At 37.2% G+C, this 27,277-nt stretch overlaps 1 protein-coding gene across 2 annotated transcripts in view; it reads left to right on the top strand.

Annotated features, from left to right (window-relative positions):
* Positions 1 to 27,277, top strand: part of LOC110442227 (afadin-like) — a 107,837-nt gene that overhangs the window by 37,166 nt on the left and 43,394 nt on the right. For both annotated transcript variants that reach the window (XM_021485719.1, XM_021485718.1), the window contains exons 5-16: positions 2,800 to 2,957; positions 3,268 to 3,382; positions 8,267 to 8,428; positions 9,662 to 9,750; positions 10,134 to 10,340; positions 10,820 to 10,989; positions 13,620 to 13,726; positions 14,045 to 14,247; positions 14,557 to 14,794; positions 15,365 to 15,666; positions 15,908 to 16,250; positions 17,645 to 17,727. In XM_021485719.1, coding sequence (XP_021341394.1) covers positions 2,800 to 2,957; positions 3,268 to 3,382; positions 8,267 to 8,428; positions 9,662 to 9,750; positions 10,134 to 10,340; positions 10,820 to 10,989; positions 13,620 to 13,726; positions 14,045 to 14,247; positions 14,557 to 14,794; positions 15,365 to 15,666; positions 15,908 to 16,250; positions 17,645 to 17,727 — 2,177 coding nt within the window. The remainder of the gene's footprint in view (positions 1 to 2,799; positions 2,958 to 3,267; positions 3,383 to 8,266; positions 8,429 to 9,661; positions 9,751 to 10,133; positions 10,341 to 10,819; positions 10,990 to 13,619; positions 13,727 to 14,044; positions 14,248 to 14,556; positions 14,795 to 15,364; positions 15,667 to 15,907; positions 16,251 to 17,644; positions 17,728 to 27,277) is intronic.

Raw genomic sequence — 27,277 nt, 5'->3', positions numbered from 1 at the left:
ATTTAACAGATACCTTGTGTGTCTACATTGTATGTACAACTTGATTAATACTATCAATTGATAAGTGTACAGTATCTGTGTATCGTTAGATATTTTATAACAGTGCACCATTTGTTGGATAGTTTTTGACAGTGTATTTCTGGATGCTTTTTAGTTAATCCTGTATCTTACACCTAGACTAGTGTACTTAACACTGATGGGGGAGAGGTGGTGTATACAAAGCATTGACACATGTTTAACCACATGTAATTGGTCTATCAGACTGTTCGCTGTAATCCTACAGTAATTTGCTGTCAAAGGAGACACTTCAATCTCAGCAGGTGCTTGTCAATTAAACCCTGATATAGAGTTCTGTCAGCTTTCATTGGGTCAAAGGTCATAGGTCAGCCTTTTTGAAGTTCTTCAAAGGTCATGACCTGATGAGGTAAGAACACGTAAATCTTATCAGAACAGGTTTAATTATCTCCTATTGTGATACATGAAGACTGAAGTGTCTTTTAAATCTTAAGGATTTGAATTCGACTCGAATCATCTCAAAAGAAGTTTTAAACCCCGCTTTGGTGTGTGCTTGAAACAAGTAACTGAACCTACAGGGTTTTGTGTTGTTTTTAGGATTGTTTACAAAATACCATGACTTTAGAATATTGTTTCCTTATGTGGACCTGTTTGTGGTAAACATTTCCATTGGAATGTTTACAAAGGTCACTGAAGTAAGTGACACAACAGTTGCCTGGTATAGTGAGTAGTATGGAAGGTGTAAGGCAACAGGTCATAGACCTATCATTCCGAAATATTCATAACGTGATGTTAGTGCAATCTACCTGCCTCAGTGCATCGTCACATACGTGGCCACACCGGACCTGGTGTCTATTACAGCGCTGTGTAAACACCGCCTAATACCTGTTACAGATGACATATTATCATTGGCATGCTGTACATACTGATATGTCCTAGGTCCCCATTGTACACAAACGTGTCACACCCTCTGGCTCCGTACCTATTTAAAATCGTGGCTGACCCCCTAAGCTTGTAGACCCTTCCTCCAGTGTGATTCAGTGTGAAAACAGTACACATTGTGTTACACTGCCTGCTAGCTATACACTAGTGTTATATCAAGTATTGTCATTGTTTTAAATTTACCTAGGAGAACAGTACAAGAAGTTAGGAGTACATTAACCCTTTCACCCCTAGGTAACTTTAGAAGACTCTACCATACATTGATCTGGATGAGTCCATTACGGTCTACAGTGGTGAAAGGGTTAAGGACGACAACCTATGAACCAGTACTGGACTTGCTATAATCCTGCTCTAACATAAGAAAAAGCACCATGCATATTTTTGTTTTGATTTTCAAATCTAATCCAGTAACTTGTCTGACCATCAACTACAGCTAGGTTCTAATGTTGTCTATTAACAGCTAGGTTCTACTGTTGTCTATTAAGTTTGTGTAATTTGGAGGACAGAGATGTTGGTTTATTTTAGGTTTAGTTTAGTCAGGTTTCAAAGTAGTGTTTACTCTCTAATTAGATCTGTAGCATGGTATGATCTGTGATAATTCTTCCTTTTCAGAATTTTGGTGGTGACATATTGTGATAATTAAATCTAACACAAATAATCCAGTTTTAAGTACTGTCTAGCGATCTTAGAGCGGACGTCTCATTCAGTACACACAGGATCAAGTGTGACAGAGTTACTCCCCTTTCCCCATAAGAGTTGTAGCTTGAGAGCTCCATTCATGTGAACAATAAAAGATTTTATGTAGAAAAACTGGTTTTATTGTGTTGTTAGTTGTAGCAGTTATGTACTTAGTGTTTTGATTGTGTGAAGGTTGGAGCTTTTACTTACCTTAAATGGTCTTACCCTCCCCACATATGGGGTATTTTGTCTGGTCTGTCCTGGACTACATGTAAATATCCTGGTCTCCCTACATACATGGGGTATACTCTGTACAGGGACATTGATAGTACAGGCGCTATCTGTTTTTGTATATCACAACACTGTGGGATTTGTGATTTCCCCAAGCTCACATCAAAGAATTCTTCATTATCGTGTAAACTGAGTCACTCTCGAAAATATCAGTTATGTCCTCATTAAATAATTAATGTGTGAGACAAGCCGTGGATAATGGTTATTTCTGGTTTCTGTACTTGGTATACTAACAGTTGCCTTAGTAAATAGAGTGTGTATGTGAAGATAGTGGTTCCAGTTCATTACAGAAATCAGGATTTCCATCAGGTGTGATGTGTGGTAACCCCAGGAAAGAAGATATAAAAATAAACGAAATATCAAGAAACATCAAGTTGAACTTTTGTTCTGCTAGTGTCCTGGATACAATAAAAACCTAACATACCTTATATATACTTTCCTAATTTATCAGATCTACACTGGATGATCATTCCTCAAACAAAAAAAATCACAATACATTTTATGTATCAAATGTGTGTTGAAAATACTCAATGAGTACTTGTGTGTGTTGATATTTACTCCCTATTAATAATACTCAACTGGAAATATTCATCCAATCCAATGTTTGCCATACATTGGTGGTAAAATCCATATTTGTTGGATGTTGATTTCACCCTTCATAGTAGAAACTGTATAGTAAGTTGTGGAATTACAACAGCTGTTATGATAAATTTGTGTTCATTACAGAGGGCATATAACATCAAAGTCGGCCATCCATTATACTGTATTTTCATGTCATGTTGGTAGTTAAAACCAGCTGTTATTGTTCAGTAATTAATGATATAATTTGTTTGTGATTTGTTGTTACCATGTTCCAACTGTTTGTGTGTTTAGGTGGTACCCTGAAGATCTATGGCGATACTCTCAAACCTGACATTCCCTACAAGACGTTACTGCTATCCACCAGTGATACTGTGGCTGGCATCGTCAAGGAAGCCATGGAGAAATATGGACTAGAGAATGAGGAGACAGAGGATTTCTGCCTCGTACAGGTGCAAAACTAAATTGTTAATAATACTGACCATTCATAAATAAATGCTTACCTTTTGTTTTTGTTTTTTTTACAGGTAATAATGTAATCAAAAACAAAAATCATTAAAAGCATTTTAATGCATTTTATTTCACAAAAAACTTGGTATATGAAAAAGTTGTTTTACAAGACAAATAGCATGGTACAAGATACAAGAATTTTATTTATTTAACGTCACATATTTAAAACAATAAAACATTAGCACTGTGGTGTTGGTTAGCTGTCAGATTCACCATTAGAACCTACTGACCTATCTATCTGTTTGTCCTCAGGTGATTGTGCCCCCAGGGGAACAGGAGTACCACGGCGGATCGATGGGGGAGGAGAGGATCATGGACGACACTGAATGCCCTCTATTTATTGCCATGGAGTTTCCACCAGCTAGAGGTAGGTCTGCCGGAGAAACAACGCCTGTAGTCATTCCCTATATACTATCCCTTTATACAAGTTCAAATGTTCTTAATATTAGATTATTTCGGGATATTCTTGGTATGTTATGGCCGTTCCTACAGGTGAACTGACTGCTTTTACACTTTCAATAATTATGACAATACCAGGTGCATTATTTATGCAGTGACATGGTCTCTGGTGGAACATTGTCTAACGATGCAGCTGGACATATCAGAATCGACAGAAGAGAAAATTGTCTTTCATCATTTATTTGTTTGGAAGATATTTCTTGGATTGACACATATTTAATCTCGCAAACATATCATAGAAAACATATATCAGATATTTGGATGGATTTCTCATGTTGATTTTGTAAATTAGGAAATAATCAAAAATCCCCCAAAAGATATCTGCCATTACAGTATATGACGGATGTCAAACTCTACCGACTAAATTACTCTAATAGGGTTAAGATGTCTGCCTCCAGATAAAGTGATAATGATTTTGTGGAATATCACCTTTCTTTTCTAGATTAATTTTAGTTAAAAAGTCATTCGATGTTAGAATTGATTCAATTTAATGCCTACAGTTTGCCTTGTTAAACCTTTTATCATTGTTACCTCCCCTTGGCCAACTATTGATCCTAAAACTGAATGTTTGCCTCTGGGCAGCTCTAATGTAATTTACATACTTGGTTACTATGGTATCATACGGGAATTTTCTCAATTGGTTTTGTCATTCTCTAAATCATATTTTGCTGTGGAGAAATAAAGAAATTTTGACTTTTGCAATATGAATATGTTACTGCATTTCCTACAATAATTGATAAATTCAATATGACGTGAATTTGATCAGTTTGGTATTGATTATTGTCGTGGCCCCTGTTGCCGGTATTGTGTAGGGTTATGAAGCAGCCACAGCTTGCCTGTTGCTCTGGGCTGACTTTCTCTAGCCATTGATGGCAGCATTGAATTATTATTGGTGCCAAAAGAATAAAAATTCTTGGAACTCTTCTGTCCAGACATTTGATAGATGTTGTCAATAAAATGTCTCCTGTTAGCCACTGCTTTGTCTTCAGCTGGTCGCACAATAAGTCGCAGCTTCATGCTTAACAACCACTGTTTAAGGCAATAGTTTTAACATTCATGAAAAATTTATTTTCAATAAAATTTTACGACCGAGGCTTATCCCCCAGAGACTTATGGAGATGGATGAAGAGGTAGTGGATGTTTGTAACATTAGAGTTGGAAGGGAGACTTAAATTAAACTGTGCTGGCAACAAGGCACAGGCTATAGGCATCTCTCCTGATAGGGTGAAAAAAGGACGAGCATTTTAAAATGATATCCCTCAATGTGCAGAGTAATTAATCATAGATAAGCTAGATCTGCGTCTTATAGATTGAAATGGATTGTAATTAATACTTGTAAGAACAATTTACCATGTTTAATATATAAGAATTGTGAAAGTAAATAAACGTTACAAGATATTTTTGGTGTACCATGAACTCTTGAGAGCCAAACGGTTGTTTTCTGAGACCTGACTCAGTGCTTTACAGTTATCTAGTTGTGACCTGAAATCTGATGGTGTCATACCATGTAAATATATCCTAGTCTGGTATCAACATACCATGTAAATATATCCTAGTCTGGTATCTAGATACCATGTAAATATATCCTAGTCTGGTATCTAGATACCATGTAAATATATCCTAGTCTGGTATCTAGATACCATGTAAATATATCCTAGTCTGGTATCTAGATACCATGTAAATATATCCTAGTCTGGTATCTAGATACCATGTAAATATATCCTAGTCTGGTATCTAGATACCATGTAAATATATCCTAGTCTGGTATCTAGATACCATGTAAATATATCCTAGTCTGGTATCTAGATACCATGTAAATATATCCTAGTCTGGTATCTAGATACCATGTAAATATATCCTAGTCTGGTATCTAGATACCATGTAAATATATCCTAGTCTGGTATCTAGATACCATGTAAATATATCCTAGTCTGGTATCTAGATACCATGTAAATATATCCTAGTCTGGTATCTAGATACCATGTAAATATATCCTAGTCTGGTATCTAGATACCATGTAAATATATCCTAGTCTGGTATCTAGATACCATGTAAATATATCCTAGTCTGGTATCTAGATACCATGTAAATATATCCTAGTCTGGTATCTAGATACCATGTAAATATATCCTAGTCTGGTATCTAGATACCATGTAAATATATCCTAGTCTGGTATCTAGATACCATGTAAATATATCCTAGTCTGGTATCTAGATACCATGTAAATATATCCTAGTCTGGTATCTAGATACCATGTAAATATATCCTAGTCTGGTATCTAGATACCATGTAAATATATCCTAGTCTGGTATCTAGATACCATGTAAATATATCCTAGTCTGGTATCTAGATACCATGTAAATATATCCTAGTCTGGTATCTAGATACCATGTAAATATATCCTAGTCTGGTATCTAGATACCATGTAAATATATCCTAGTCTGGTATCTAGATACCATGTAAATATATCCTAGTCTGGTATCTAGATACCATGTAAATATATCCTAGTCTGGTATCTAGATACCATGTAAATATATCCTAGTCTGGTATCTAGATACCATGTAAATATATCCTAGTCTGGTATCTAGATACCATGTAAATATATCCTAGTCTGGTATCTAGATACCATGTAAATATATCCTAGTCTGGTATCTAGATACCATGTAAATATATCCTAGTCTGGTATCTAGATACCATGTAAATATATCCTAGTCTGGTATCTAGATACCATGTAAATATATCCTAGTCTGGTATCTAGATACCATGTAAATATATCCTAGTCTGGTATCTAGATACCATGTAAATATATCCTAGTCTGGTATCTAGATACCATGTAAATATATCCTAGTCTGGTATCTAGATACCATGTAAATATATCCTAGTCTGGTATCTAGATACCATGTAAATATATCCTAGTCTGGTATCTAGATACCATGTAAATATATCCTAGTCTGGTATCTAGATACCATGTAAATATATCCTAGTCTGGTATCTAGATACCATGTAAATATATCCTAGTCTGGTATCTAGATACCATGTAAATATATCCTAGTCTGGTATCTAGATACCATGTAAATATATCCTAGTCTGGTATCTAGATACCATGTAAATATATCCTAGTCTGGTATCTAGATACCATGTAAATATATCCTAGTCTGGTATCTAGATACCATGTAAATATATCCTAGTCTGGTATCTAGATACCATGTAAATATATCCTAGTCTGGTATCTAGATACCATGTAAATATATCCTAGTCTGGTATCTAGATACCATGTAAATATATCCTAGTCTGGTATCTAGATACCATGTAAATATATCCTAGTCTGGTATCTAGATACCATGTAAATATATCCTAGTCTGGTATCTAGATACCATGTAAATATATCCTAGTCTGGTATCTAGATACCATGTAAATATATCCTAGTCTGGTATCTAGATACCATGTAAATATATCCTAGTCTGGTATCTAGATACCATGTAAATATATCCTAGTCTGGTATCTAGATACCATGTAAATATATCCTAGTCTGGTATCTAGATACCATGTAAATATATCCTAGTCTGGTATCTAGATACCATGTAAATATATCCTAGTCTGGTATCTAGATACCATGTAAATATATCCTAGTCTGGTATCTAGATACCATGTAAATATATCCTAGTCTGGTATCTAGATACCATGTAAATATATCCTAGTCTGGTATCTAGATACCATGTAAATATATCCTAGTCTGGTATCTAGATACCATGTAAATATATCCTAGTCTGGTATCTAGATACCATGTAAATATATCCTAGTCTGGTATCTAGATACCATGTAAATATATCCTAGTCTGGTATCTAGATACCATGTAAATATATCCTAGTCTGGTATCTAGATACCATGTAAATATATCCTAGTCTGGTATCAACATACCATGTAAATATATCCTAGTCTGGTATCAACATACATGTAAATATATCCTAGTCTGGTATCAACATACCATGTAAATATATCCTGGTCTGGTATCTAGATACCATGTAAATATATCCTAGTCTGGTATCAACACACCATGTAAATATATCCTAGTCTGGTATCAACATACCATGTGAATATATCCTGGTCTGGTATCAACATACATGTAAATATATCCTAGTCTGGTATCAACATACCATGTAAATATATCCTGGTCTGGTATCTTGATAATATGTAAATACTAATTTGTGGCTCACTTACTTGTTAATATTATTGTGAGAAGAAAAAATGATCATGGTAAAAAGAAAAATGACATGCAAGATGTATGTTCTGGCATAAAAAAACATGGTTACGAAGAAAAAATCAATGAAGATGCCTTGGAGTGAATCTAAGAACCAATAGAATTTGATGTTGCCTGGTGGTGAGATCTGGAAATGACTTTGAACTAAAGGTGACTCAGAGTATTGGCTGGTACCTGTGTTACGTGTTGTTATTTAGAGCGATTCCTTTATCTCCTGTCTTTGTTGGTATTAGAATTACTGAATTCTGCACACAATTGGTATGGACACATACAGTTATTTTGGTTTTGATTCTGTAGGATTATCGGTTTCAAAAAGTAACAGTATTCTGAGTATTCACTATGGAATTGAATTTTAGATAAGGATTTTTGCATCATGTTGTATCTTCAACTTTCAGTTGATGGAGATACATATACATGTATTTTATTTATTCTGGTGGTATAAGTAGCAAAATTTGAAATCTGAGGAATGAGTTGGTTTGAAGCTCTATGCTGTTCTTGCTAAAGTAGATATGATATTTACTCTTCTTGTTATAGGTACTGTACTGTTCCAACTGAAACGCCGATCTTCTGACCAGATATCGACAAAACACAAGAAGCTTCGTGCTGTGTCACACGACGACCTTCGCAGTCACCCTAGAGATGAACCTGACACAATGCCACAGAATAAACTCCCGTACCTGATAGAGCTCCAGCCAGGTAAGCCCTCGCAGACACTCAGAATCTCACCAGGTCAGTTCTCACAGACACTCAGAATCTCACCCAGGTCAGTCCTCACAGACACTCAGAATATCACCCAGGTCAGTCCTTGCAGACACTCAGAATCTCACCCAGGTCAGTCCTCGCAGACACTCAGAATCTCACCCAGGTCAGTCCTCGCAGACACTCAGAATCTCACCCAGGTCAGTCCTCGCAGACACTCAGAATCTCACCCAGGTCAGTCCTCGCAGACACTCAGAATCTCACCCAGGTCAGTCCTCGCAGACACTCAGAATCTCACCCAGGTCAGTCCTCGCAGACTCTCAGAATCTCACCCAGGTCAGTCCTCGCAGACACTCAGAATCTCACCCAGGTCAGTCCTCGCAGACACTCAGAATCTCACCCCGGTCAGTCCTCGCAGACACTCAGAATCTCACCCAGGTCGGTCCTCACAAACACTCAGAATCTCACCCAGGTCAGTCCTCACAGACACTCAGAATCTCACCCAGGTCAGTCCTCGCAGACATCCTGATTTCACCCAGTAATACTCAGATTTCATACAATCAATTCTCGCAGAAACTCAGATTTCATCGTATCAGGTAAATCCTCATTGAAGCTCAAAATTCACCCTGGTAGGTGTGCAAAAAAGATAGATTTACCAAGGTAAGTCTGTACAGAAAGTCAGAATTTACACAGGTAAGTCTGCACAGAAAGTCAGAATTTACACAGGTAAGTCTGCACAGAAAGTCAGAAATTACACAGGTAAGTCTGCACAGAAAGTCAGAATTTACACAGGTAAGTCTGCACAGAAAGTCAGAATTTACACAGGTAAGTCTGCACAGAAAGTCAGAATTTACGCAGGTAAGTCTGCACAGAAACTGATTTCACATATCCTTCTTGTAAATTGTGCTCATATGATAACAATTCTGATTTCTCAGTTGTTTTGAAAAGGCCTGTCATAACAAAAAATCTTTAATTTAAATTTAAAATAAAAACATAATATTGCCAACATGGTAATATCATTTTATTAAAAAAAAAAAAAAGGATCATTGAATATTTCACATTTGTAATATTTCACATTTGTAATATATTTCACATTGGTAATATTTCCATTCCGAGTCTAAATATTTACAGATTCTATGCTCTTTACTAAAATAAAATTATTTATACAGAAATGTTGTAAGAGGCATAAAGTTATTGGCTTTTAAACTGTTTCCTCATGGATTGTTACAGACGGTTCTGATAATCCAAATGGGAGGATACACCAGATCCATCGAAAGTTTACAGACGTGGGTAGTGACAAGGCCACTGCTGTCATATTTGTAAGTGTAGCCAGAATAGAATTTACTTGGACCAATTGTTTGAGGTCATTTGTTTTTCAACTTAAAATTTTTGACTTGTCAGGAAATCTTAATGAAAAATAGTTTAGAATAAAGAATCCATTATCATCTTTTTCTGTTTTTTAATGAGGACAAAAATTTGCAGGACAATTTCTTCTAATGTACACTAGTATCATTTAATGTTTAAATGTTATATATGGTGCCACTTACTGAGTAAGTCTGAGTTCTACTACTTTACAGTTTTGTAGTCAAGACTTACAGTATGAGGCTTTACTGTTGGCTAGCTTACCAAGCATGGAAGTATTTAAATATAAAAGCTGACAGTACTTATCTACACTAACATTCTACCATGTTTTGTACTGTAGGCTAAGGGGACAAACATCCAGCCAAGACACTGTGTGATTGGCTTATCGCCCAATGATGGCATTGTCACGGTAACACCAACCAGTGCGGAATCCGAGACATATGTCAACAACCAGCGTGTGTATGAGACAACAACGCTACAGAATGGAATGACAGTGAGGCTAGGAAAATTCAACTACTTCCGATTCCTTGATCCAAATTACGAGGAGGTGAGAATTATACCAAGTGAAGGTCATTTTAGACAGGGTACATTTCCATCATGTTAGCCCACAAAATAAATAATATTCAATTCATTATTTAGTTCATACAACTTTTTGTTGTAACAGGTGGATGTCTTTTTATCCTATACCATACCTTGTTGCATGTTTTTATGGTGACATGCATTTATATTATTAACTGGATTTCTGACGCCTTAATTTTTTTCTTATTGACAAATTATAGTTTCCTTTATCATTTGAAAATGCAAGTGCAGCACAACTTGTCAGGTTAATAGTCCAATTAATGTCGTACCATTAAAGAGGAGTTTTAGGTAATTTAACTTTTGAAATGGAAAGGTGTAGCATATTTTGAACAGATACACTCAAATGGTAAATTTGTAGGAACTTGCATTCATGATGTATACAGAAATATATTTTTATACATTCTTAACTAAAATTCAAAACAACATTTGTGATGGTTATTTTTACAGAGATTGAGAAAGGGGCAGGTCCTACCTCCAGGGCCCATACAGAAGAGGGGAGGTCCATATAGTCCAAAACCACAGGAGACTAACTTTGATGTGGACGGTAAGGTGGAAACCATGGCTGATAATTCACCCAGAAGCAACGACCTGCCCATGCATGCTGATCTCCAAAAACGGTGAGAAAAAATCGAGTATCTCGGTACTTATAATGAGTTTAAGGTGGTAAATCACTTGATACATTGTCAGAGAAAAGATGTATCATCATCTCCTCCTGTAATAGATACATGGTCAACTTGGTACTATTATAATAAACTTATATAGGTATTATTATGACAATATTCCTTATACCACGGTTTTATTGTTGGAAAAAAGTTATAGTCATCACTATTAACAATTCACACATAAAGCTATAGAATCACTATTAACAATTCACACACAAAGCTATAGTATCACTATTAACAATTCACACATAAAGCTATAGAATCCCTATTAACAATTCACACACAAAGCTATAGAATCTTATACCACGGTTTTATTGTTGGAAAAAAGTTATAGTCATCACTATTAACAATTCACACATAAAGCTATAGTATCACTATTAACAATTCACACATAAAGCTATAGAATTACTATTAACAATTCACAGATAAAGCTATAGAATCACTATTAACAATTCACACACAAAGCTATAGGATCACTATTAACAATTCACACACAAAGCTATAGAATCTTATACCACGGTTTTATTGTTGGAAAAAAGTTATAGTCATCACTATTAACAATTCACACATAAAGCTATAGAAGCACTATTAACAATTCACACATAAAGCTATAGAATCCCTATTAACAATTCACACACAAAGCTATAGAATCTTATACCACGGTTTTATTGTTGGAAAAAAGTTATAGTCATCACTATTAACAATTCACACATAAAGCTATAGAAGCACTATTAACAATTCACACATAAAGCTATAGAAGCACTATTAACAATTCACACATAAAGCTATAGAAGCACTATTAACAATTCACACATAAAGCTATAGAAGCACTATTAACAATTCACACATAAAGCTATAGAAGCACTATTAACAATTCACACATAAAGCTATAGAAGCACTATTAACAATTCACACATAAAGCTATAGAAGCACTATTAACAATTCACACATAAAGCTATAGAAGCACTATTAACAATTCACACATAAAGCTATAGAAGCACTATTAACAATTCACACATAAAGCTATAGAATTACTATTAACAATTCACAGATAAAGCTATAGAATCACTATTAACAATTCACAAATAAAGCTATAGAATCACTATTAACAATTCACAGATAAAGCTATAGAATCACTATTAACAATTCACACCCAAAGCTATAGAATCACTATTAACAATTCACACACAAAGCTATAGAATCTTATACCACGGTTTTATTGTTGGAAAAAAGTTATAGTCATCACTATTAACAATTCACACATAAAGCTATAGTATCACTATTAACAATTCACACATAAAGCTATAGTATCACTATTAACAATTCACACATAAAGCTATAGAATCCCTATTAACAATTCACACACAAAGCTATAGAATCTTATACCACGGTTTTATTGTTGGAAAAAAGTTATAGTCATCACTATTAACAATTCACACATAAAGCTATAGTATCACTATTAACAATTCACACACAAAGCTATAGTATCACTATTAACAATTCACACATAAAGCTATAGTATCACTATTAACAATTCACACACAAAGCTATAGTATCACTATTAACAATTCACACATAAAGCTATAGTATCACTATTAACAATTCACACACAAAGCTATAGAATCTTATACCACGGTTTTATTGTTGGAAAAAAGTTATAGTCATCACTATTAACAATTCACACATAAAGCTATCGAATCACTATTAACAATTCACACATAAAGCTATAGAATTACTATTAACAATTCACAGATAAAGCTATAGAATCACTATTAACAATTCACAGATAAAGCTATAGAATCACTATTAACAATTCACAAATAAAGCTATATAATCACTATTAACAATTCACACATAAAGCTATAGTATCACTATTAACAATTCACACATAAAGCTATAGAATCACTATTAACAATTCACAAATAAAGCTATAGAATCACTATTAACATTTCACACACAAAGCTATAGAATCACTATTAACAATTCACACACAAAGCTATAGGATCACTATTAACAATTCACACACAAAGCTATAGGATCACTATTAACAATTCACACACAAAGCTATAGGATCACTATTAACAATTCACACACAAAGCTATAGGATCACTATTAACAATTCACACACAAAGCTATAGTATCACTATTAACAATTCACACACAAAGCTATAGAATCTTATACCACGGTTTTATTGTTGGAAAAAAGTTATAGTCATCACTATTAACAATTCACACATAAAGCTATAGAAGCACTATTAACAATTCACACATAAAGCTATAGAAGCACTATTAACAATTCACACATAAAGCTATAGAAGCACTATTAACAATTCACACATAAAGCTATAGAAGCACTATTAACAATTCACACATAAAGCTATAGAATTACTATTAACAATTCACAGATAAAGCTATAGAATCACTATTAACAATTCACAAATAAAGCTATATAATCACTATTAACAATTCACACATAAAGCTATAGAATCAAGACCTGACAGTTTCTTGTAAACTCAATCATCTATCTCCTGATTATAATGGCTGGGAAAGTTATCCCTTTCCTAACTGTATTCTTACTCCTCCAGGAGCCAATCTGTCCAGAACATGGGACCCCCTAGGGAGCCAGAAAGACCTCCTCCTCAGAGACGCATTGACGAGGCCTTACCAGCAGCCCTGGAATACAGAGAAGAGAGTAGGTTATCTCCCATTAAACTTGGCTCACAATATGTTATGTCCCTCATTACAACTTTTTGTTTGAGTGTCTTTAGCATACTTTTATTCAGCTCTGTTTATTTTGAATTTATTATTACATTTAATGGTGATTTCAAAGAACATGTAAAAGAAGTTTGAATAATCAGTATATCTAAACATGCAGATTAGGCAGGTTATTTATTACGACAACATAAAAAGGAAAAAGTGAAGTTTCCGTCTTTTGTAGGAGTTTTGTTCTGATTTGAATGCTAATGTTGCCATTAAAATGCAGATAACATGTTGGTGTTCACCTTTCCAGAGGAGGACGGGTTCTTGACTTCTGTGATACTTGACAATAACTCCGGCACACATTTTAAACTGGCGCCCACATACACCATCTACATGGCACTGAGATATACTCTGTCCAACAACTACCGCCCCGACCTCAGCCCCTCCGAACGAGCCTCTAAGGTCACCATGCTGGTTGCTAAAATCTCCAAAATGATCCTGCAGGCAATCCAGGTAAGAAGACTTATTGGCATGATGTCTCAAGTAAAATTATCCATCACCAGGAACTAAAAGTTACTAGAACAAAAACATTGAAAATATTTTATCTTATGGACATGCTATATATATATATCATGGGAAATGTGTTGGATGAAAGTAATGTAAGATATTTCCTCACGTTTCAAAGTTTCATTCACCACATAAAATAAATATTCTAATTTTATTGAATTCTTTTTACATAAAATTCATAAAGCCTGGAGATACTATATTGGGTGTCAATTCTTTTGGAACAAACAAAATGACCCTGACTATTTGCTGTTCCAGTCCAACTGTGATAACCCAGCTACCTTGGCCTTCTGGATGGCCAATGCTTCGGAGGTGCTCCACTTCTTTAAGCAGGACCATGACGTCCACCCGTTCTCTCTGGATGCCCAGGAGACACTAGCCGAGTCGGTACAGATGGCGTTCCATCACCTGGTACGGTGTCTCCAGTACGACCTACAGAGGACCATGCCTGCCTTCCTAGACGAGAGTGATTCTGCTGATGATGACATGATGCAAGGTATGAAAACCTGGATAGAAAAAATTGAAATCATATTACTTTCTGTGTTCTCTATTGTTAATTTTGGCTTAAATCCAAAAGGTTTTCCCCTTTTTATGCTCATTCCATTTTAGGAAGAGGAGGGGCCGTTACCCATGTCAATCCTGTCCCATCCCATCATGTCATGAATTAACTACTTCATTTCTTTACGAGAACACCTCAAATGAGTTATTACTTCAAAGTCCCCAGCTCAATCATGTGGTCACTTGAGGCAAAGGGAGCATTAATATGTTATACTGATGTTAATTCATTTTTCAACTGTCATAAAAAAATCATGGTGATATAAATTTTAAAATCTTCGGTTTTTCTTTGATACACACTACTGTAAATCAGTATTGTTTCATGAGCTATATATTTCAATATGTGTTCCTTGCTAACAAGTTTAATTGTAAAAGAAAGTGTTCATTTAAATTCAGTGATAAATAGTATCAATATGTTATGTCATTTCTATGATGTATAATTTTGTAAATATTTTGTAAAGAAATTGTCAGTTAAATTTACTTATTCAACCACTTCTAATTACTTACACAGAAGATCCCCGGTACAACAAAGGCAAGCCAACTTTGGGAGATGTCCTCGACACTCTGTCCTCAGCCATGAACCTCCTACGCCGTTGCCGTGTCAATGCAGCTCTCACAATCCAGTTGTTTTCCCAGCTATTTCACTTCATCAACATGTGGCTATTTAACATTATGGTCACTGGACACCACAGCGAGTTCTGTACACGTAGCTGGGGAGTCCGACTCAAAAGGAGGCTTGGACGTATCGAGGCCTGGGCAGAGAAACAAGGACTGGAGTTGGCGGCCGACTGTCATCTATGTCGTATTATTCAGGTAAGGATTTCTGTGGTGAAGTCTCAGACCAAATTGCTTACCATAATCACATTAGATAAAGTGGTTATTATTTTTGAAAATTCACAAATTCACAAAGTCATTTCCAGCATATTGTAGTACATTGTACCAGAATTTATGCAATTTAAAATCATTTTTCTTACCATCCTTAACTAATATCATTCATACTTTACATTGAATGTCCATATCATTCTCTCCTAACATTTCCTGTTTAACATTTCAGGCGGCACACCTACTACAAGCACCAAAGTCGAGCTCTGACGACATTGCAGATATCAGCTCCACCTGCTTCAAGTTAAACTCGCTCCAGATTCAGGAGCTGCTTCAGAGATACATACCAGAACCAGGCGAGCCTCCCATTCCACACAGCCTCATAGAAAGTGTCGTCTCTATAGCACAGAACATGGCCGACGACCTGACAAAGAATGATGGTCGTGAGGTTCAGCTGGAGGAGGACTCCGACTTACAGTTACCGTTCCTGCTACCAGAGGACGGCTACTCCTGTGATACTGTCCGAAACATTCCCAATGGCTTGGCCGACTTCATAGAACCCTTTGCCAGAGCTGGTACGTTTCTCACATCTTGATGTATTGTAGATAGTTGATATCCAGAGCTGGTACGTTTCTCACATCTTGATGTATTGTAGATAGTTGATATCCAGAGCTGGTACGTTTCTCACATCGTGATGTATTGTAGATAGTTGATATCCAGAGCTGGTACGTTTCTCACATCGTGATGTATTGTAGATAGTTGATATCCAGAGATTGTACGTTTCTCACATCGTGATGTATTGTAGATAGTTGATATCCAGAGATTGTACGTTTCTCACATCGTGATGTATTTTAGATAGTTGATATCCAGAGCTGGTACGTTTCTCACATTTTGATGTATTGTAGATAGTTGATATCCAGAGCTGGTACGTTTCTCACATCGTGATGTATTTTAGATAGTTGATATCCAGAGCTAGTACGTTTCTCACATCGTGATGTATTGAAGATATCCAGAGCTGGTACGCTTCTCACATCGTGATGTATTGAAGATATCCAGAGCTGGTACGCTTCTCACATCGTGATGTATTGTAGATATCGAGAGCTGGTACGTTTCTCACATCGTGATGTATTGTAGATATCCAGAGATTGTAGTCTTGTATGGTAGTTCATGATGATACGGATCCTTTACATGTTGAGACATTGTTGTATAATTTCAAGAAAAATATCAATGAACCTCACTTATTGATGGTATTCAATATTTAATGAATGGTTTGCATGTCAGTGTTTTTGTTATCTAAATTTTACAACAGCCTGTTTCTTTATGAATTGGTAAAATGTAGCATTATTTGTATTGAAATTGGGAATATATTCTTCAGTTTTTGGTCATTTTTGAGCTAGGGGGAAACAGCCTGTATTCGTTAGTAAAACTGAGCTGGGGGGAAACAGCCTGTATTCGTTAGTAAAACTGAGCAAAAAAACCTGCATTTAGACAGTTTCTTTGGCATATGTCTTTTTTAATGTTTCAAATTTAAGTCGTTTCTGCACAAAGAAAAATCAGTATTCGCTATAAAGAAGTGCAATGGTTGAAATATAAGCTCTTCTTTTCCTAAATTAATAGCTATGACTATGACTTGAAGAAAGTCTATATATGTGGACAGAAAAAAAGAAGTTAATGTAAAGGAGAAATGTTTTGCTTTTGTTTTGTATTTTTCCTTGATTGAGTCGGCAATTTGAATGTTTAGTAAGATATTTGAAGATCTGTCGGGTATCATTTATACGCAAATTCTCAAATCTTTAAAAAATTTAACAATCTTATTTGTAATTTCATTGCCATAATATCTATAGTCACATGCATCCTCAATTCAACATGTAACAAATACATTTTGAAAAGCGTTTGACCAATTTTTTGCAAGCGAAAGCATTAGGGTTGCCATAGATATTCCTGTAATATTGCTGTGTACTGTTGACAGGTTTGTGTCGTATGGTGGCTCAGCCAGCATCACGGGGGGAGTGGACGGTGTACATGACCAGTGACGAACACATGGTTGATGATGTAAGTGTACCTTCTATCACTAACTGAGTTGGTGTCTGTTTTCTGTCTATATCTTCCTTTGTTTGTGTCCTACATGATGAAATCTTGATGGTCTATATATATTAGGGAATAAAGGATTGATATAGAAGTAGATGGGAGTTTATACAGGAGAATTCATTGCTAGTTGCTTTATTATTAGAGAGTTGCGTGACGTGTGCATTCCCGCCTTGCTCCAAAGAGAAGATTAACAAGTAACATTATGGGTACATTTTTCCTGTTTTGCTTTTACATATTCAAAGGAAAATTGATTCCAATAATTTTACTAGATGTGTCACTATAACAGTATTTTTTGTTGTTTTTCAAAACAAAATTAAAAAACACAAAACAACAAGGTGTAAGTAAATGACTTCTGTATGAATCATTCGATAGCCAATAATGTCGGAGCTTAATCACTTTCTGAGTCAATGACCAATAGTACTGGAGTTTTACTCGCTTTCTGAGCCAATCACCATTACTATTGGAGTTTTACTCGCTTTCTGAGCCAATCACCATTACTATTGGAGTTTTACTCGCTTTCTGAGCCAATCACCATTATTACTGGAGTTTTACTTGCTTTCTGAGCCAATCACCATTACTATTGGAGTTTTACTTGCTTTCTGAGCCAATCACCATTATTACTGGATTTTTACTTGCTTTCTGAGCCAATCCCCATTACTATTGGAGTTTTACTCCCTTTCTGAGCCAATCACCATTACTATCGGAGCTTTACTTGCTTTCTGAGCCAATGACCATTACTATTGGAGTTTTACTTGCTTTCTGAGTCAATCACCATTACTATCGGAGCTTTACTTGCTTTGTGAGCCAATCACCATTACTATTGGATTTTTACTCACTTTCTGAGCCAATCACCATTCCTATTGGAGTTTTACTCGCTTTCTGAGTCAATCACCATTACTATCGGAGCTTTACTTGCTTTCTGAGCAAATCACCATTACTATTGGAGTTTTTCCCGCTTTCTGAGCCAATCACCATTAGTATCGGAGCTTTACTTGCTTTCTGAGCAAATCACCATTACTATTGGAGTTTTACTCGCCTTCTGAGCCAATCACCATTACTATCGGAGCTTTACTTGCTTTCTGAGCAAATCACCATTACTATTGGAGTTTTACTCGCCTTCTGAGCCAATCACCATTACTACTGGAGGTTTACTCGCTTTCTGAGCCAATCCCCATTACTATTGGAGTTTTACTCGCTTTCTGAGCCAATCACCATTACTACTGGAGTTTTACTCGCTTTCTGAGCCAATCACTATTACTATTGGAGTTTTACTCTCTTTCTGAGCCAAGCACCTTTACTACTGGAGCTTTACTTGCATTCTGAGCCAATCACCATTACTACTGGAGTTTTACTCGCTTTTTGAGCCAATCACCATTACTATTGGAGTTTTACTCGCTTTCTGAGCCAAGCACCATTACTACTGGAGCTTTACTTGCTTTCTGAGCTGACGGCCATTAACAGCGGAGCTAGTTCCACATTTTCAGGCAATGTCCATTAGTCCTGAATTCTCGGCTGATAGCCATTAACACTGGCGCTTGCCTTGCCTTTTTAGCTGATTTCATTATTGTTGGAGCTTGTCTTACTACTGTATTGTGAGGTAATGACAGATTAGTATCTGTCCTCTTACGATGCCACTCTTTCTAAGAATTAATCCAGAGCATGCTGGCTGTATGTGCTAGAACAGCCTAGGTTAAGTGTCTGTTCAAGGTCATAGCTGCTGTATGTTACTGCTGCAAGCAAACACCGATACAAGCATTTTCACAGAGTATCAATGTCCCAGAACACGAGCCTCTCTAAAACATCTGTGAACAGTAGAGGTAAATCTACGCTATAAACATCCTGGTAAGGGTTCAGAGATTTACATGGCATTTCTAAAGACATGAACTTATGACCTTGCATATATCACTGAGAAACATTTGTATATTCAGTTTGTACAATTATCCCAGATGACCTCCACTGCCCTTATTGAATGTTTTAGTAAAATTAAGTAAATGATAAAAAATAAATAAAAAATAAATGGGATTTATTGTATTGACAGTTAACATCTTGAAAAGTGACACCTGTCATCATTGTCTCCATCTTAGCAAACCGACCCATGTGGAGCTTCAACGCCTATACCAATTCAGAATAGATAACAATGCTGATTTAAGCACCGAGCAGGATAAATTGTGGTTTACACATACAAAATAGGGCGAAGCACCGAGCAGGATAAATTGTGGTTTACACATATAAGATAGGGCGAAGCACCGAGCAGGATACATTGTGGTTTCCACATACAAAATAGGGCGAAGCACCGAGCAGGATAACTTGTGGTTTACACATATAAGATAGGGCGTAGCACCGAGCAGGATACATTGTGGTTTCCACATCCAAAATAGGGCGAAGCACCGAGCAAGATAAATTGTGGTTTCCACATACAAAATAGGGCGAAGCACCGAGCAAGATAAATTGTGGTTTCCACATACAATATAGGGCGAAGCACCGAGCAGGATAAATAGTGGTTTCCACATACAGAATAGGGCGAAGCACCGAGCAGGATAAATTGGGGTTTCCACATACGAAATAGGGCGAAGCACCGTGCAGGATAAATTGTGGTTTCCACATACGAAAGAGGGCGAAGCACCGAGCAGGATACATTGTGGTTTCCACATACAAAATAGGCCGAAGCACCGAGCAGGATAAATTGTGGTTTACCCATACAAAATAGGGCGAAGCACCGAGCAAGATAAATTGTGGTTTCCACATACAATATAGGGCGAAGCACCGAGCAGGATACATACATTGTGGTTTCCACATACAAAATAGGCCGAAGCACCGAGCAGGATAAATTGTGGTTTACACATACAAAACAGGGCGAAGCACCGAGCAGGATAAATTGTGGTTTCCACATACAAAATAGGGCGATCCCGGCTTTTTGGGAGTATTAGAGGTACTGTCACCTGTAATTGAATTCATTCATATCTTGAGGTTTGTTAGTCTTGGATGATTACATCTACCACAAATAATCTCTTATCGTTTACCTGCCTGGCTCATTTCTGGTCTGAAGTTCCTATAAAAGCTGTTCTGGTATTAATTGGCCTCTTATCAAAGCTTTACATCAATGGACAATATCTGTTACCATGGAAACAATAATAATCCCATCAGATCCTGTAGGAGAAGTTTTCATGGCCTAAGCACCAAAAGATGACTGGCAACCAGCAGTGGAGCTGGAGTTACAGGAAATGGTTGGACACTGATGCTATCAACACAGATATCTCGGTGCTTGACATGTACTCGGGGATAACAGTAGGGATACGACCTCAAACAATGGGTCCCTTTGTTAAGGTCAAAGAAATGCCTTGGTGGAGCTGAAGACACGATGTGTGGTGTATTTATTGGAATGTCAAGTTGCATTGAAAGGGTTATGATGGGAGTCACATTTTCGAAAAAATATTCCATTCTGCATCAAAGATGACAATTCTCTTCCATTCCATAAAGGTTAACGACAACGTTTTTCATTCATTACGAGGGATAATGATATTGTTTTGGGGTTTGTGATAGCTGATTACTTTACCGATTAGATTAGATGTTAATGGGCCATACCACACACAAAGCTGGCTAACGAATTACGCTCTGCTTCATTATATCAAGGGAGCAGATGCTAGTCTTGTCTCTTGCGTCATACCAAAGATGGATTTAGGCGGCTATTTTTCATATCTTGTGATTTCTGCCTTTTGTGACATTTTCATCAGAGAGACCATAATCAATCTAAAGAAACAGCTTTTAGAAAAATTGATAGTCACTTATGAAAATATCAGATACCTATACAACTGTCGCGGATATTTCACTTGAGATCTTTGATCCTTCATTCTGATATATCTTATAATCTGGAGTCTGGTGGACATTTTCCAGGGAATTGTGATAAATCTATCACCTGAGTGTTATGACAGTGTTACGATAGAGTTGTACCCTGGGAGTTGTGAGTTATGAGAACATCACCTGGGAGTCGTAACAAAGATGTTATCTGAGATTTTATATGTGATTTAGAAATTAATGCCTTACTGCCAACAGTTTACAGCAGTTTGAGTGTGAAGTCTAATGAAGCCCTGGAAAAACACTGATTAGACTATTGATTTTTATCAATCAGCTATGTTTGTCAAAGAACCGGCTATGTTTGATTTGAAACCTGATGTCAGCTTTCGCAGACTAAGCTATAATTTGTGTTCCTAGAAATATGACCATGTTCATTTGTGTGGAAGTAGAACACATTTTCCTAAACTGCTGGTTTGAAATAATCACATCTTGTATTTTGAGTTGATTTCTGGAATCTAACGTGATATCCTATATATGAACAAGGGGAATATGTCAGTGTTGCATTGCTTGATTGCATTTTAATATTTCTAGTAGAAAATTTACAATGTGTGGTCAACCTGTTCAGAGCATATGTTTTTAGTGTCTTAATAAAGTGCTCCAGCGTGGTGCTCATGCGTGGTGCCCTGTGTGGTGCTCATGCTGGTGCCCTGTGTGGTGCTCATGCTGGTGCCCTGTGTGGTGCTCATGTGTGGTGCCAGAGAAGAGCCCTATATACTGCCAGTGTAGTGATGTTTGTAGTGCACAGGGAGGAGCCTTGTGTAGTACCCAGCACTGCACAGGGAGGAGCCTTGTGTAGTACCCAGCACTGTGAATTGCAGCCACACAGAATACCAGTAAAGCCTTGTCTATAGGAAATTTCAGCATTAAATGTTTCCTGTATCATACAACAAGTGCGGCTACAAGTGTGAGGACAAACCTACTGCTTGGTATATTGTGATCAAAATTAACTTCTTCACAAATCATTGATCTGGATCTGTCCACGCCGATGTGTCAAATCATACCCTTAGGATTAGGAGGATTATCTACTGACCATTGTCATGTGATGGAGCTGGACTCCAATGGTCAGCATTAGGAGGATTACCTACTGACCATTGTCATGTGATGGAGCTGGACTCCAATAGTCAGCATTAGGAGGATTACCTACTGACCATTGTCATGTGATGGAGCTGGACTCCAATGGTCAGCATTACAGTGCTTTACAGATCAGGTGAAATTCAGGTTATAAACACTTGTATACCTGTAATGATATTACCAAGGTAACTAGCCGTAGAATACTTCAGACAATGTGGGTCCATTGCCAGTCTACTGGAATCCTACGCGAGCAGTACTGCTTTATGATGTAAATAGTTACTGTGAATTGACCCTCATTGTGTGGGTTTTATGTTTGTGTAGATTTGATACGCTGCTAAGGATCCAGAGATACCAAGGTGCTTATAACCAGATACATTTTTAATATGAATCTGTTTATGGAAATGAAGGATAAAAATGAATAATATGTATAAAATCCTTGCATGATAGAATGACGTCAAGGATTGAATAAGCTATCGTATGACAGTTGTCAGGAAAAACAGACAAACAGAAGCAAAATGTCAAGTGCAACAATTTTCTTGTGTCTAAAGTATTTGATATTGGCTGCGACAAGAAGGATTATATTAGAATCAAGAATGATATGGAAGTTCCAAAACTGACCATTCCATTAACATACTTTAGAACTGTTAGTATGATGTGTTCCATAGGTTAAGAAACATGGAAATAAATGATCACAACATTGTTTCTAGAAAGATTTGGATTGACTAATACCAGATCTGATTCAAAAGCTGACTGCCGTATGAAGGAGTTGGTCGTGAATTCTTGCATTGGCAGTAGATGTCAATCAACTGACCACCACAAAGGAATTATGATCTTTGTTAGGATTCGGTTGTGAACAATAAGGAAGATGACCAACAGGGATGTCCTGTAAGCACAAATTGTCAAGGATGGGACTGATCACACCGATGTGTCAGTACATGTCTGATGGACGCTACACCAGGACCATAAACAAAGTAATGTTCTTAGGGAGGGAACCATAAACATAGTAATGTTGTTAGGGAGGGGACCATAAACATAGTAATGTTGTTAGGGAGGGGACCACAAACATAGTAATGTTCTTAGGAAGGGGACTACAAACATAGTAATGTTGTTAGGGAGGGGACCACAAACAAAGTAATGTTCTTAGGGAGGGGACCATAAACAAAGTAATGTTGTTAGGGAGGGAACCATAAACAAAGTAATGTTCTTAGGGAGGGGACCACAAACAAAGTAATGTTGTTAGGGAGGGGACCACAAACATAGTAATGTTGTTAGGGAGGGGACCATAAACAAAGTAATGTTGTTAGGGAGGGGACCACAAACAAACTAATGTTGTTAGGGAGGGGACCACAAACAATGTAATGTTATTAGGGAGGGGACTACAAACATAGTAATGTTCTTAGGGAGGGGACCACAAACATAGTAATGTTGTTAGGGAGGGGACCACAAACAAATTAATGTTCTTAGGGAGGGGACCATAAACAAAGTAATGTTGTTAGGGAGGGGACCACAAACAAACTAATGTTGTTAGGGAGGGGACCACAAACAATGTAATGTTGTTAGGGAGGGGACCATAAACATAGTAATGTTGTTAGGGAGGGGACCACAAACAAAGAAATGTTGTTAGGGAGGGGACCACAAACAAAGTAATGTTCTTAGGGAGGTGACCATAAACAAAGTAATGTTGTTAGGGAGGGAACCATAAACAAAGTAATGTTCTTAGGGAGGGGACCACAAACATAGTAATGTTGTTAGGGAGGGGACCATAAACAAAGTAATGTTGTTAGGGAGGGGACCATAAACAAAGTAATGTTGTTAGGGAGGGGACCATAAACAATGTAATATTCTTATGGAGGGGACTACAAACATAGTAATGTTGTTAGGGAGGGGACCACAAAGGGGACCATAAACATAGTAATGTTGTTAGGGAGGGGACCACAAAGGGGACCATAAACATAGTAATGTTGTTAGGGAGGGGACCACAAACATAGTAATGTTGTTAGGGAGGGGACCACAAACATAGTAAAGGGGACCACAAACAAAGTAATGTTGTTAGGGAGGGGCCCACAAACAATGTAATGTTGTTAGGGAGGGGACTACAAACATAGTACTGTTGTTAGGGAGGGGACCACAAACAATGTAATGTTGTTAGGGAGGGGACTACAAACATAGTAATGTTCTTAGGGAGGGGACAACAAACATAGTAATATTGTTAATGAGGGGACCATAAACAAAGTAATGTTGTTAGGGAGGGGGCCACAAACAAAGTAATGTTCTTAGGGAGGGGACCACAAACATAGTAATGTTGTTAGGGAGGGGACCATAAACAATGTAATGTTGTTAGGGAGGGGACCACAAACAAACTAATGTTGTTAGGGAGGGGACCACAAACAATGTAAGGAGGGGACCACAAACAATGTAATGTTGTTAGGGAGGGGACTACAAACATAGTGATGTTGTTAGGGAGGGGACTACAAACATAGTGATGTTGTTAGGGAGGGGACTACAAACATAGTAATGTTGTAAGGGAGGGGACCATAAACAAAGTAATGTTGTTAGGGAGGGGATCACAAACATAGTAGAGGGGACTACAAACATAGTGATGTTGTTGTAATGTTGTTAGGGAGGGGACTACAAACATAGTAATGTTGTAAGGGAGGGGACCACAAACATAGTAATGTTGTTAGGGAGGGGACCATGAACAAAGTAATGTTGTTAGGGAGGGGACCATAAACAAAATAATGTTGTTAGGGAGGGGACCATAAACAAAGTAATGTTCTTAGGGAGGGGACCACAAACATAGTAATATTGTTAGGGAGGGGACCATAAACATAGAAATGTTGTTAGGGAGGGGACCACAAACATAGTAATATTGTTAGAGAGGGGACCACAAACATAGTAATGTTGTTAGGGAGGGGACCATAAAGAACATTACTTTCTTTATGGTCCACTCCCTAACAACATTACTTTGTTTGTGGTCCCCTCCCTAAGTACATTACTTTCTTTGTGGTCACCTCCCTAACAACATTACTTTGTTTATTGTCCCCTCCCTAACAACATTACTTTGTTTGTGGTCCCCTCCCTAAGAACATTTCTTTCTTTATGGTCCCCTCCCTACCAACACTACTTTGTTTATGGTCCCCTCCCTAAGAACATTTCTTTCTTTATGGTCCCCTCCCTCACAACATTATTTTGTTTATGGTCCCCTCCCTAAGAACATTTCTTTCTTTATGGTCCCCTCCCTAACAAAGTAATGTTGTTAGGGAGGGGACCATAAAGAAAGTAATGTTGTTAGGGAGGGGACCATAAAGAAAGTAATGTTCTTAGGGAGGGGACCACAAACATTACTTTGTTTATGGTCCCCTCCCTAAGAACATTACTTTGTTTGTGGTCTATGTTTGTGGTCCCCTCCCTAACAAAATTACTATGTTTGTGGTCCTCTCCCTAACAACATTACTTTGTTAGGGAGGGGACCATAACCATAGTAATGTTGTTAGGGAGGGGACCATAAACAAAGTAATGTTCTTAGGGAGCGGACCACAAACATAGTAATATTGTTAGGGAGGGGACCATAAACAAAGTAATGTTGTTAGGGAGGGGACCACAAACATAGTAATGTTGTTAGGGAGGGGACCATAAACATAGTAATGTTGTTAGGGAGGGGACCATAAACATAGTAATGTTGTTAGGGAGGGGACCATAAACATAGTAATGTTGTTGGGGAGGGGACCACAAACATAGTAATGTTGTTAGGGAGGGGACCATACACAAAGAACTGTTGTTAGGGAGGGGACCACAAACATAGTAATGTTGTTGGGGAGGGGACCGGAAGCAAAGTAATGTTGTTAGGGAGGGGACCATAAACAATGTAATGTTGTTAGGGAGGGGACCACAAACAAAGTAATGTTGTTAGGGAGGGGACCACAAACAATGTAATGTTGTTCGGGAGGGGACCATAAACAATGTAATGTTCTTAGGGAGGGGACAACAAACAATGTAATGTTGTTAGGGAAGGGACCATAAACAAGTAATGTTGTTAGGGAGGGGACCACAAACAAAGTAATGTTGTTAGGGAGGGGACCACAAACATAGTAATGTTGTTAGGGAGGGGACCACAAACAAAGTAATGTTCTTAGGGAGGGGACCATACACATAATAATGTTGTTAGGGAGGGGACCATAAACAATGTAATGTTCTTAGGGAGGGGACCACAAACATAGTAATGTTGTAAGGGAGGGAACCATAAACAAAGTAATGTTGTTAGGGAGGGGACCATAAACATAGTAATGTTGTTAGGGAGGGGACCATAAACAATGTAATGTTCTTAGGGAGGGGACCACAAACAAAGTAATGTTCTTAGGGATGGGACCATACACATAATAATGTTGTTAGGGAGGGGACCATAACAATGTAATGTTCTTAGGGAGGGGACCACAAACAAAGTAATGTTGTTAGGGAGGGGACGACAAACGAAGTAATGTTGTTAGGGAGGGGACCATAAACATAGTAATGTTGTTAGGGAGGGGACCACAAACATAGTAATGTTGTTAGGGAGGGGACCACAAACATAGTAATGTTGTTAGGGAGGGGACCA

The sequence above is a fragment of the Mizuhopecten yessoensis genome, unplaced genomic scaffold (genome assembly GCF_002113885.1).
Source record: "Mizuhopecten yessoensis strain PY_sf001 unplaced genomic scaffold, ASM211388v2 scaffold716233, whole genome shotgun sequence".
In the NCBI taxonomy this organism is placed as follows: Eukaryota; Metazoa; Mollusca; class Bivalvia; order Pectinida; family Pectinidae; genus Mizuhopecten; species Mizuhopecten yessoensis.
Note: the sequence above shows the minus strand (reverse complement) of the source record. Positions and strands in the feature narration are given on the sequence as shown.